Below are 13,469 nucleotides of genomic sequence, written 5' to 3' on the forward strand. Positions count from 1 at the left end.
GTTGTCCGCGTGGAAGATGTTGAGGTTTGTTTGTTCTGCAATTGTTTGATCATCTCCACTAATTCTTCATGTTGTTGAGTTTGTGTGCGACGGAACTCATTGAGTTGTTGTTGATGAATTTGAGTTGCTCGTCAAATTTGGCTTGAGCTCTGGTATTGTCTGCCATCTATGGGAAGGTAGAGGAAGCAATGAAAGCACCAATTGATAGAGTTCAGTTCTATCCAAGGACTTTTTCTGTTCATTCACAGAAAAAACAGAGAAAAATGGAGAAGCTGGAGGAAGAAGAAGAAGGGAAAGAGAAGAATAAGAAAGGAATATTTCATTCGTTATCCCTTTTTTCTGCTTACACTCCCTTTTATGATAACAAATCCTAACGGTCTGGCAAATCTGTCAGGCCCTATAACCAAATACGTATTATACTACCCCTCTACTTATACGAGTCTACAGCTGGTATAATACCCCTTTTCTACAAACAAAGCCACTATGGCAGCAAACTAACAATTATTAACTAATGGACTGATTATTAATTGACTAATCCTGAACATAATCCATCATCCAGATGGGTTTTCTTCTCACTCTGTTTTCATTGTTTTGGATCTTGATCTCAGGTGGTTCTTCTACATCAATCTCAGGAATCAAATCAGACTCCAAGGTCACCTGCACTTCTGACATGTTATCACAAGATGAATACCTCATTGACTCCCATGTTTGTTAACCATGAATTTTTTTACATGGAATAACATTTCATGGTTTTAATGATCAAAACCATTTATCTACTAAGCCTAGGCGATGCACTAAAATCAAACGCCAATGACCAATTCTAAACTTCTGATAGGTGGGCTCTAAATGAACGGTTAGAAATAATAAAAAAAGAAGATATAAACATCATTTATCAGCTCAAGCCTCCACAAACCAAATGCATAGAAACATTCTATGAAGGGGAATTTTTGTGTACAACTCTCCTTAAAACATTCTTGCACTCCAACAAGTGCTTTAGTTCAAAATTAAAATATCTCAATCATGCGTACAAGATGCTCTAAAGAAAAGTGAAAGGAAACAACAATCTCCATCAATTAAAATAAGACTTCCTTCACACCTCAAAAGGTAGAAAAAAATAATGTACAAGGAATACAACTGGTTCTTAATTTCAATTCTTTCATACCCAGTTCTAAAATCTCCCCCTTTCCCATATTCATCATCCCCACAAAACTATGTTACTCAAAGACTGTTGAAAATTTGCACCATATCTAAAATCTCATATCTTACACTTAAGTACTTGAATCATAGCTAGAAAAGTGGACACCCGGGAACAGAAATATTGTGTGCAGTTGGACATATAGCCAAAGGACAGTGATCTAGTTTAGTTCCCCACCATTTCAAGCTCACATTCTCATTTTGTAATGCGAAAAACAAAAGAACACCCATGAATGCTGTTCCAGCATCCAACGCTGCAGACAAAACATAGTTGTACTTCTGCCACCACCCTTTCCGATATCGAAATACAAAGAAGTTGAAGATGGTTCCAGTGATAAGCCAGCTCGCTATGTTGGTAGGAGTTGCTGGTGGCATTCCAGCGAAACCATAAGAGATAACCGGTATGTTGATCAAAGGGATCCATTTCTTTTCAGGGAAGATCTTGCTTAGTATCCACACAGGTACGGGCAAAAATGCTCCGACGGGGAATAACCATACCAAGTTCCTATACATTCCTCCAGGCCCAAATAGGCGTCTTGGCCCAATGAGACCCCAAATAACTGATGTGTCAAATGTGACTCGAAATTTCGGGCACGTCCATGGGCTGTCTGGATGGAGAGCTTCAACATCACATATATTGTTAATGCTGCCCAGCATCCACCATGCGACTGCAAGGTTGACAGTGCCCGAAACAACTGTCCCCGCTAGCTGAAAGAGTCGAGTTATGAGTTAAAGAACTAAAATTCAAATAGATATTTTAACTATTTGTGGCAGAAGTTCTATGATTTGCATACCTGAGCTGTGAACATGCACCTAGGTGGGATCTTCATGTAATGACCGAGTTTCAAATCCGATAAGAAAGAAAGTGCATGGATGGTGCTGATTCGCCCGTAGATCTTGAAAATCAGAACCGCAATTGGCTTCCCAGGAAGGATATATCCAATTATGAATTGTGCTATGATATCATAGCCAGGTTGCTGTTTAGTAACAATAAAAATAAGGGTGTCAAAAGAGGCTCCAAAATTCAAAATTTTTCATATTCAAACTCTGAACATATATAAAAGGTTTCATGATATATACTAATCAAGCATTCCCACAAGCATATAATGTATTAGACTCCACAATGTTGTTGATTGAATCATAACTTGGCTGGGTCAATTCAGTTTAGCCAGCCCGAATTCTGAATACAAGCTCTAATTTTATACTGACTAGGTCGAACATTTATACAAAGTGCACCATTGCAGTCCTCCTTTAGAGGACTAATTGGGGTCTCTTCTCATTCCCATGAAGTTGGAGAGAATCTCCTGCAGATTATAGAAAATTCTCCTCGTAAAATTTCTGGGTTTTCCCATGTCTTCTGAGGTGAATTTGGAAACTGAAAGACGGGTCTCCAATCTGGTTTCAAATTTTTGAATACTGCATGTAACCTTATAGACACAGTCAATTTCAAAACACTGAGAGGTTACTACTTGCTAGCATGAAAAAATGATAAGAAGGCTCTCATTTAAGAACTAGAATTTCAGTTTAACTGCATAGCTATTGCAGTCAATGATGTGAAATTGTTATCGATGCCTATATTTATACTTTATTCATGGCGCTAATTTGTACTTTGCATTGAATCATTAGTGGTATGAGGTGAAAAATATAGAAAGGACAGTTGTCCATATGCATAACCATGGTTTTAAATTTCGGTTTCAGTATGCGTTTCGGCCCTTGCCGAAATTGGGTACACACAATTAAAAAATAATATTTTATTTAATACCAAATTTCGGCCGAAATTTCGGGAAAGTGGCTATATAATTAAAAAAATTGAGATTTTTGGGTTGAATTTCTCGAAATTTTGGACGAAATTATAAAAACATGAAATTTCAAAATTTCGGCCGAAATCCGGTACCGTTTTGGGTATTGCCATTTTCGGTTTCGGTGTTGACCGAAATCTGAAATCTCGGATTTCAGTCAAAATTTAAAACCATGTGCATAAGAAGGCATAATACATCGTAGCCTTGAAGCAAATTTTGGGTTATCCCAAACTTAAAATGCTATAGTAACCTAAGACTCAGTATTCACGGTTCAGTAACCTAAAATATCTTAAAATGCTATAAGTGGATCCACTAGGTTACTTAAAATGCTACAAGTGGATCCGAAGACTCAGTATTCACGGTTCAGTAACCTAAAATATCTTCCATTCTATATAAACTTTCAATGATGATGGAATTAAATGTACATATGAAGGAATAGAGAACCTGGACCAAGAAGAAAATTATTCAAAGCTCCAACAAAGCACAGATGAACGAATAGAGAGTGAGGAAGACACTGAGTCGAAGGACTATTCCGACCTGAAGAGGTATCATTTGAATCCTTCACAGACAAGGAAGACGATCCAACAAACACATTTGGTCCCAAAGAATCTCAAAAAAAGAAAGTTTTCTGGGCGGACGAACGTAATCAACTCCACCTTATCCTAGCCGAGCAAGAGGACAAATGTGACGAAGAGAACCAAGAACTTGAAAAATCGAATGAATCATGGCAGGTAGTTCAGAAGAAAAATTGGCCAAGACGCTCACAATGAGCGCAGTATACCCCTACCAAATTAGTTGATTATGTAATTCATAAGGGTTGAGCTTTTAGATCTCTTAGGTCTCGTGATTGTCGCCCATATACGCTAAGCCTTGGTTTTCCATCTCTCGCATGTTCTGAGTCATGGATTGATTTGTGCCCTTTATTGTATCATCTTTCTATTTATCAAATAAACTGGTAGGGGTCCCTGCCTAACCCCAGCTTACTCATAAAAAAAAGGAATTAAATGTACAGTGTCAGATCAAAATGCCTATATTCTCTACAAATCTATGAGTCTATGCTGAATTAAATCATCAAATCCCGCTGACCAGAATTCTTAATGCAAAACATCTCAATGTAGTTTCAACTTTTTGGTGATCGGGTAATTGAGCTGCTCCAACTCTGATCAGTGCACTTGACATGGAATTTTCACAAACAAATAATCTCGCATTCTGATTATGGTGTAAACATTCATACTGTGGCATGAAGCTCTAGAATCATGTTTTCGGATTCTGTACATGGAAGTAAGAGATCATAAAAGCTCCATACTGTAGATGGTTATATTGTCGATTAGTGTTAGTCCATGTATCGATACTTTTCTACGCCTTGGGATCAACATTAGTGTCATGGAGTGGGATTTAGGCGGCTTGCATTTAAAACATTATGCAAACATGTACTATAAATTGCAAATCAAAGTACCTGGTTTGTAGTTGCTTGAATGACTCCAATGGGGAGAGTAAGAATCCATGCCAAGACAAAGGCAAAAAGCATGCCCCACCATCGCAGTTGTATTTCCTCTTTCCATACAAATGACATCAACAAGGATACCCCGACACTGCCTGCTAATAGACTAAGGAACCACCATTCAGGAACCCCTTTGTAATTCTTCATCAATCTTGCGTGGACATCCAATTTTACAGACTTCATCGCAGATTTACTTTGTCTCATAATATCACTACACAACACAAGTCATCACATCCACAGGGAATCTAAAATACATGCCTAAATAAACAAATTCTCATCAAGAAATAAATGGTCCGAAAAATGAACTGAAAATATGGTGTACTATATAATAGAATGGTAAAAATCAAGCAGTCCACTAGGTAGAGAAGAGATGAACATTACTATAATTTAAAGCATTTTTTGAGTGTCCAATATTAGTTCAAAGGCCTTACCTGCCATGGAAGAGTAAGACATGGGTGATGGTTGCAGTAATCCTTGCAAATCCAGACCCAATTGAGAGTGCGAAAAGAGGACTGAGGTAGAGCTTCCCATAGCTATCATAGGCAGCAACATTGAGATCATACTGAGGAGTCAAGATCTTGGTAGTATCATATTTATCGCCAGTAGAAGTGAAGAGCTGACTCGAAAATATAGGAAATTTACGGGCATCGAAGGTATTGTATTTCCAGTAACATAAAGGGATAATTATGTAGATAAACATGATGAACCCCACAGCCACATTGAGAATAGAGAACCATGGCGTCACCAACGGGCTACCATGATAAGCTGAGATCCCAGCCCAATCGAGAGTAAAGGCACCCACTCCGAGCCCGTGGTACCCCGACCCGATCTGTTGAGCTGTGATGCTATGTGGCCATTTCCAACAAACCCAAGAAAAAAATGTCAAGATTGGGAATAGATAGCCAGGTAGAGCATAGTAGGCAAAACTTGCCACCATGAAAACGAGGAAGAACTGCATCCGAGTGAGGCCTTTCGATTTTGGATCCTTCTCGTGAAGTGCTCTGCAACATCATAGTAATGGTGAGTAAAATTAAAATTACTTTAATTGAAGTTTAGAACTATGTAAAGAAGCAAAGAAAGCTTTTACCATTGAAATAAATAAAAGAAAGAAAGAAATGGTGAAAAAACATACCTGAACAATGAAACCTGAGCTAGATTGGAAGGCCACCACATCTCAACAGGATCAACCAAGTATCTCCTAAGCATCCCAGCCCATCCATACCCCAAAATCTGCAACAGAAACATTATAAGAAATTCTAAAATGGAAAACCCAAAAAGGTTCCAATAATTTTGTATTTATATACTCTTTTTGAAACCAATACAAACTGTGTTACATTAATTTTTTGTATAAGTTTTGATAGAAACACCAACAAAAATGAGGAAGGAGTAACATTTTCTGGTATTTTAACAACATAATCAAGTCCAAAAAAACATAAAAAATCAAAATCATGTTTTATTAAGTTTTTTTTTTTTTTTTTGTTGAAATGGCATTTTTTTTTGTTGAAATGGCATGATAATGTTTTATTAAGTTATTTTCTAGGTTATTAATCTATCTATCAAAATATATCAATATAAGAGAAAAGAAGGAAAAAAACAGATACGTAATCGTTCATAACTCTTTATCCACTAGTCTTCTTCCATAAAAGACCCCCACACACACCCATAAAAACGCAAAATAAAAAGTTATCTGCAAATTCTACAATTTCCACCCAACTTAATCCTTTTTTCCATTACCATTCAAACTCAATCCTCTTCTACCAAGTCCTCAGCCACAAAATTTCTCTGGAATCAAAACTACCCATCAGCTTCTTATCTGAAACAGCCATTTCTTTTTCCACCTTTTTGATTGCCCAAACAACTATTTCCCCTTCTGTGCTTAGAAAATGATATTTTCTTTTCCTTGGAAAAGAAAAGACAGGAAACCAGAGATTGGAGCTGAAGGCAATCTAGAAAACCATATAACCCGTTTTTTAATACCAACAAACCCCAATAAGAAAAACCCATTATGCTGAAATTATGCATTCAACTTCAAGAAACCCCAAACTTAAACCCCAGAAAATCAGTCATTGTTCAAAAAAAAAAAAAAAAAAAACCCACTTAATTCAGATATCCAGATACATCTCTTTTTCATTAAAAAATTTATTCAGTTGGGGTTTCCACGCGAAAGCAAAGGAACCCACATCAGAAAAGTGAAAGAAATGTAGATGGGTCTATAACTTTGTAAGGAATTAGGGCACCCTTATCTTAATAACTAACTGTTAAGGGTGAGTTCAATCCGTCCTAGCAATTGTTACCAGAGCCATTATAACAACTGATATCAGAGCGCGAACAATAAGTGGTATCAGCGCGCACGAACAATAAGTGATATCAGCTGGAGAAAGCAAAACGTAAAGATCCCAAATCGAAAAGTACTTAAACAAAAAAAGAAAAGAAAAAATACCTGAGTTGACAAGACAATTAGAAGAGCACAGAGAAAACTCAAGCTCTGCTTATAATAAGCCTTCATAACTGTAATTGCCCCAATAGAATACGCATCTCCACCTCCATAAGAAACCCCACAATTCGCAAAGATAGTAATGATAACATGCTCTTTAATATTAAATGGGCCTGGATTGAGGCTGAATTTCATACCCATAACATTAAATTCTCTAGTGGGAAGGACTGATGCCATGAATTTCCCCATGGGTAAGACAGCAATCTGCATGAGGATGGCTGAGATAGTGAGAGGTTGGGTTCTGTATGTGAAAAAAGTGTTGAAGAACATGAGAACTACACAAGAAGAGGTTCCAAGGAACCATGCTCTGAAAGTCATGACTGGGAGATTTGGGTCATCAGTTTCAGGCACTACTAGTGCCACTTCTTCAATTGGGCATCGCTCAAAGGGTTCTTCTTCGAGCTTCTCAGAGTCTGGATTTTCCTCCTTTCCATTCTCAACGCCCATTGAAGCTTGTTTTTTGAGCTCTGTTCTGATGAAAGAGGTCTTGGGTTTAGACTTGTGGGAGTGAGGTTAGTCTTATAAGAGGAGAATACAAATGTGATATGACTAAAATGCCCTTGGTTGATGATTTTTTTAGGAGAGTATGGCTAGTTGTCTTAATCAAAGCCAAAATTGAGGCACACGGATTTTATGTAATTAGAATTTTTAGATATTTTATGTTCAGTAAGCCCATGTAGTCTAGTATTTTTTTCACAAAAAGTACTCTGCAGCTTACTGTGAGAAGAGATTTTATATGGTGTAAGCCCTTGTAGTCCCATATTTTTCTAAAGGGATTTGCTAGGGTCCATGCAAAAGGAATTTTGCAGCTAGTCTGTTGCATGTCAGACCTGCCACCTCGTGAATGGAGACAAAAGCAGGTGGCTGCTGTTGCATGTCAGACCTGCCACCTCGTGAATGGAGACAAAAGCAGGTGGCTGCTCTGACATGCAACAGACTAGCCGCAAAATGCCTCTTGCCATGGACAGTAGCAATTCCCTCTTCTAAAAAGTATTGTATGGCATGCACCATAGGATGATCCAAACCGTCTATTTGATGGGCCATAATGTAAATAGGTTGTGTCCAAAAAATTATTTACGTATGATGATTTCAACCCTCCCATCTATAGAGATTTCCGTAATATGCATTTCCTCCATAGATCTAAGGGCTATGATCATCCTTTGAAATAATTTTTTGGGCACAACCCATTTACATTGTGGCCCGTAAAATGGACGGTTTGATCATCCTATGGTGCAAGCTGTACGGTACCTTTACAAAAATAAGGGACTAGAAGGGCTTACACTATAAGCGACCATAAGGGCTTGCACCATCCTATGGTGAAAACCTCTATAAGATGAATATGGAGGACCAAAAAAAATCATTTCCATAAGAGGATCGTAGCCCTACGTTCTATAGAGGAACTGAATAGTATGGAAACCTCTATAGATCGGAGGGTTGGGATCATCCAATGGAAATGATATCGGGGCACACCGTATTTATGCTGTACAGTTCTTTTTAAAAAAATACTGGACTAAATGGGCTTACACTAGTTTTTATATGGTGTGTGGCGGTATGGTCCTGTATTTTTTAGACTGTGAGGCTAGTAGTTGTCTCAATCAAAGCCAAAATAGAAGCATACGCATAGTCTTGACTTCTGAGGCATGGCTGCTGTAGTAAGGTTTCTAATCGCTAGTCCATAATGGGGCCCATATAAGATAGACAATCTTAGAGAATTGGATGGTTATAATCGTTTGGTTTATGAGATTTCCTGCTATTCCCAATCAATTGTGGGGACCACCCACACTTTTCCTTTCTATCCAGCACCTTTTAGGCTTTGTCCAGTTGTATCACTTTCCATGGAAAAGACAAGAAAAGTCGGTGACCTTGGAATTCCACGCAAAAGCAAATAGCCCCACATTTGATACGTGAAATGGATGGGGATGGGATTTAAGGGAATGGGCACCCTCCCTCTAATGGTGAGCTTTTGAGGGTGAGTTCTAATCGGCGCCCAACAGGGTAGAGCTTTTATCATAAATTTGGGGTGGAACGACTCCAACATTTTTCATCAAAAGCTCAACCTGACCTAACCCAAGTCGCATCATTGATGAGGACCGGTCATGGACCTATTCTCATGACAGGAGGGATGAATCAAAGAGCTGCAGAACAGATCCAAATAACTCTTTTCTAGTATTTTCCGATTCCGTTGGTTAGTTCAAATCGGCGGCAGTTGGATTTTGGATATATTTTTCCATGGAAAATGAGCCTAGGAGTTTAGCTAAATCAATTTTCATGGAATGTTTTTTCTAAAAAATTATCTTTATTAGGGAAATTGCATCTTATAGTTGCTAATAAGCGCAATCTATTCTAACCAAATGCAAGATAAGGGTACTTTGGTCATTTCAATGTGCAGTATCGTTAAAATTTAAAAATTAGATACGTTGAATGCTTAATAAAAAGGTGAGTTAGTGGTCCGTTTACGCGAGCGTGCGCGAGTCACGTGCCTCGCACGGTCGCCACACGTTTCTCTCCGTTCTTTGGAAAGAACGGAACGGTGTTCCTTGTGCGGGCCCCACTCCCAGTTGACGTGTCAACTTACGTGGCATTCTTACAAAACGACGACCTCAACGTCTCCGTGACGTTCTACCCACCTGGCTACCACGTAGGACAAGAGATCGGCATATAAGACAAAGATAGTGGGTTCCACGTGGCAATACACTCTGTAGGGTACACTCTTATCCACGTGTTGCTTTCCTATTGCGTGGACGCCGAGTCAATGTGGTCCGTTCCTTGCATGGGTACGAAAATTCGCACAATCTGAATGTGGGCCCTGTTGTTTGACTTTGTACAGGGTGGGCCCCAGTTTTCTTTAAACTCCGATCACCAATCCCAACAATGGTGCACGTAACCACGTTACGTTGTCCAATGGAATTTTGGAGATGATTTAACGGGAAGTGATATACCTGCTCCTTTTTCTTCCTTGGGACAGCCCATCTAGTGTATTTATGACAACTCTTTTACACTACAAGGGGCTGTTCCAGGTAAGGAAGGAGGTAAGGAAGGAGGGGACGAATATATCATCTGGTGGGTCCCACATGTGTTGAAGAACTATTATATTTCACGCTTTTGAAAACAGTCACGGCAGCAAAAAGGAATGGTCCCCACACAAAATGTAGTACTTTTTGAGCGATGATAAATTCGCACCACCGTAGGATGATTCGCACCCCTTTTAACCTGATTAAAAAAGGGGCAAATATATCATTTCCATAATAATAATAATAATAATAATAGCACTCTTAGGAAAACGAGAATCCTTTATGTGAAAAAAATTGGCATCAACCATTGGAGCCACGTCCGCTAAAAGACAAAGGAAGGGAACTCAAATCCCCATAAAGCAATAAATACATCTTGAAATGGGTCAAATCAACGATCATGTCACTCTCATTTTTATTTTCCACACGAAATCCCGTTTTCTAAGTGTTTTCCTAATAATAATAGGGTTTTGCTAACGAGTGCCCTAAGGGCACTTTTAGTAGGGCTGGCAATTTCACCCGAAAAAGCGGGGATCCGCCCCGCCCCGCCCCGTTTGAGGAGGGGATTCCCCGATTTGAGAGGGGAAGGGGAAGGGGAAGGGGAATATAAAAATTCCCCGGTGCGGGGAGGGGAAGGGGAAGGGGATGGAGTTGTCCCCGCCCCGACCCGCCCCGCTAATCAGTGCCATTTTTTTTTGTAAATTTTTAAGTGTTTTTTTTAAGGAAAACTACTAGAAACTCTGTGGATCGGCTACAAGATTCCCCCAAACATAAACTTAGCTTGTCTTTTCCTTTTAATTAGCTTCTGAGAGCATTTTGGGAACTATAATAACCTTTTCACAGATGTTGAAATAATAAAGACAAGCTGAGAGCCTGAGACGCTGAGCGTATGCAATTATAAAAAAATCGTAGTGCCAACAGAATTTCAAGGTTGGATTGCAGGTTTTGATTTTCAACAAGAAAAATTTAGCTACTAGAAATTTATTTCATGTCAGCACTAGACTGAATTGCAGTTAAAGAAATAAGTCATTTGTTGATTTTGTTCTCTTCTCCATTCTCATTTCTCATGCTCATCTGGGGGTTAAGATGCTATACAGAATGAACTAATGAACATTATTTTGCGTGTGTGAGCGCCCACTCATGGACTTTTAAAGTTCATTGTGACTACTGAAATAGTTACTTTTTGCACATTGACTGCCTGTTAATGAAGGTAATCCTGGTGCTCATTTCCTATTTATCATTCCATAATTTATGCAGAAAATTGCTGAAAGATGATGTCCTGTTGTTATTTATGTTTGTTGTCTCATCCATGCATTTCTGATTTTGTCCATCTGTTTGTTGATCACATGAATAGAATCATAGCATTCATCACAATATTGTCTGTAATGGACGTAGAAGAAAGAAGCTCTGTTTGCTGGTTTGGTTGGGTTCCAAAGAGGGGGCGGGGCGGGGATTTTGTCCCCGAAGGATGCGGGGAGGGGAAGGGGAAGGGGAAGGGGATTAGATATTCCCCGCGGGGAGGGGAGGGGGATTCCCCACCATCCCCGCAGAGGGGAAGGGGAAGGGGAGGGGGAAAATTCCCCGCAGAGGGGAAGGGGTAGGGGACCCCAACATCCGGCCCCGACCCGCCCCGTTGCCACCCCTAACTTTTAGTGCATAGGGAATGATATTTTACACATCTTTTGATAATAAATTCACAGAAAATGAGTATTTTTATCAAACAGTGTGTAAAATATCATTCCCAATGCACCTTAACGGGTGCCCTAAGGGCACTCGTTAACAAAACCCATAATAATAATAGGAGATTTGCTAGGGAACATCTTAGAAGTCATTTCTCGAACCAGCTGTGCATCACTTGCAAAGGACGGAGCACGAAGGTGCTTATGTGAAGGAGGCTAGCAAATCCCTAATAATAATAACAGGGAAATGATTTCAACGCTCCAATGTTTTGATAAACATGTGCTCACTTGTTTGTTGTGTAGTATTTAAAGGGTTTTAAGAGCTTTTTGAGAACCGTAATATCCTCTGACATCCCTTTAAATACTACATGACAAACAAGTGGAGCACATGTTTATCAAAACACTGGAGCACATAAATAATAATAATAAGAATAATAATAGTAATAATAATAATAATAAGAGATTTGTTGGGGACCATCACAGAAGGCATTTTGCGGCTGGGCTGTTGCATGATGTGAGAGCAGCCATACAAGCTCAGATTTTGTCTTATTTGAGGTGGCTACTCTTACATGCAATAGCCTAGCCGTGAAATGCCTCCTGCGATGGTCCTAGCAAGTCCCTAATAATAATAATAATAATAATAATAAGGGATTTGCTAGATAATTTTGCAGAAAGCCATTTCACAATTCACTTTTCCAGGCTCACCTTTGCAGGAGAGAACCTCCACCTCAGATGGATTTAATAAATATGATAAAATCTGCTAAAAAGTAAGTCAATGTGGAAGGTGGTTCTTTGATTGTCATAAGATGATTAAAGGCCGATCTCCTCCCCCCTGGAGATTTTTTGAGTAGTTTGATGAGATCCAAGATAGGATAGAGCATCACATGGTCCGTTTCTTATTATGGAATGTGAATGCCATAAGATGGTTAGAAGGCCGATCTCCTCCCCTGGAGATTTCTGAGTTCTTTGATGAGATCTAAGATCGATAGAGAGTCACATGCTTTGTTTCCATCACATTAGGAGGTCAGCGAAAGGAAAAGCGGATAAGCTCGCTCGTGCAGGAGTGGGAAGAGAGGTATTAGAGTGTTTCGATTATCTTCCCCCTTAAATTATTCTTTATTTTCATCTTTTGTTTTCCATGTTTTCTGTTTTATTTCTCCCCATGATCGCCTTGGTCATGGCTTCTTTTCCTGAATAATATATTCCACTATTTTCAAAAAAAAAGAAGCCAATGTGGCTGTTCTCAACTGCAAAAATGAGCCACCAAATGGCTTCCCGCGAAATTGCCTAGGGATTTCTCTTGAACAGACAAAGATTGACTTGTACAGAGGAGCACAAGTCTATCCAAAATATAGAATAAGCCTCACCTTGTTGTCCACATTGTGAACAACCCAAATGGATTCCAAGCATCAGTCCATAGCTCCGACCCAGTTTGACTAGATCCAGTCATTTTATTTATCTAATCTGATCAAATCAGAATAAATTCCATAAATTAATTTAAGCTTCTGATTTTTAAATTAGCCTTTAATTAACAAGTTTGATGCAGATAAATTAGCCTTTAATTAATTCATATAGTATTGTATTTAACCATAAAAAATAAAAACTTAACACTTATTATATACCAAGTTAATGTTTCATTAGAAACCATTGGTTCCATTATCCAAAAGACAGTTTGCAAATTTTGTCATCTGTTGTCCCATACTCCCAAGTTTAATCTAAGGAAAATGACATATTCTCCCCCTTTTCTTCCTCGGGCCACCCCCTTCTAGTGTAAAAAGAGCAATCATAAATACA

The 13,469-nt window shown here is 38.9% G+C and overlaps 1 protein-coding gene across 1 annotated transcript; it reads right to left on the reverse strand.

Annotated features, from left to right (window-relative positions):
- Window positions 1-1,047: 1,047 nt before the first annotated feature.
- On the reverse strand, window positions 1,048-7,490 carry LOC143856041 (oligopeptide transporter 3-like). The gene is made up of 6 exons (XM_077366082.1): window positions 6,935-7,490; window positions 5,627-5,724; window positions 4,926-5,495; window positions 4,450-4,705; window positions 1,989-2,171; window positions 1,048-1,902 (listed from the first exon to the last, which is right to left on the reverse strand). The coding sequence occupies exons 1-6, from the start codon at window positions 7,433-7,435 to the stop codon at window positions 1,288-1,290; spliced, it is 2,223 nt and encodes a 740-aa protein (XP_077222197.1). The 5' UTR covers window positions 7,436-7,490; the 3' UTR covers window positions 1,048-1,287.
- Between the last annotated feature and the right edge of the window lie 5,979 nt (window positions 7,491-13,469).

Source organism: Tasmannia lanceolata, unplaced genomic scaffold (assembly GCF_043159265.1).
Source record: "Tasmannia lanceolata isolate RefF3 unplaced genomic scaffold, GAP_Taslan_0.1 ptg000003l, whole genome shotgun sequence".
NCBI lineage: Eukaryota > Viridiplantae > Streptophyta > Magnoliopsida > Canellales > Winteraceae > Tasmannia > Tasmannia lanceolata.

Excerpts from the sequence above, each read along its gene's own strand:
- LOC143856041 (XM_077366082.1), bottom strand. The coding sequence starts at position 7,435 with ATGGGCGTTGAGAATGGAAAGGAGGAAAATCCAGACTCTGAGAAGCTC. Across the intron at positions 5,725-6,934 it reads TAATTGTCTTGTCAACTCAG|ATTTTGGGGTATGGATGGGC; the intron begins GTATTTTTTCTT and ends TTTCTGTTGCAG. Across the intron at positions 5,496-5,626 it reads GCTCAGGTTTCATTGTTCAG|AGCACTTCACGAGAAGGATC; the intron begins GTATGTTTTTTC and ends ATGATGTTGCAG.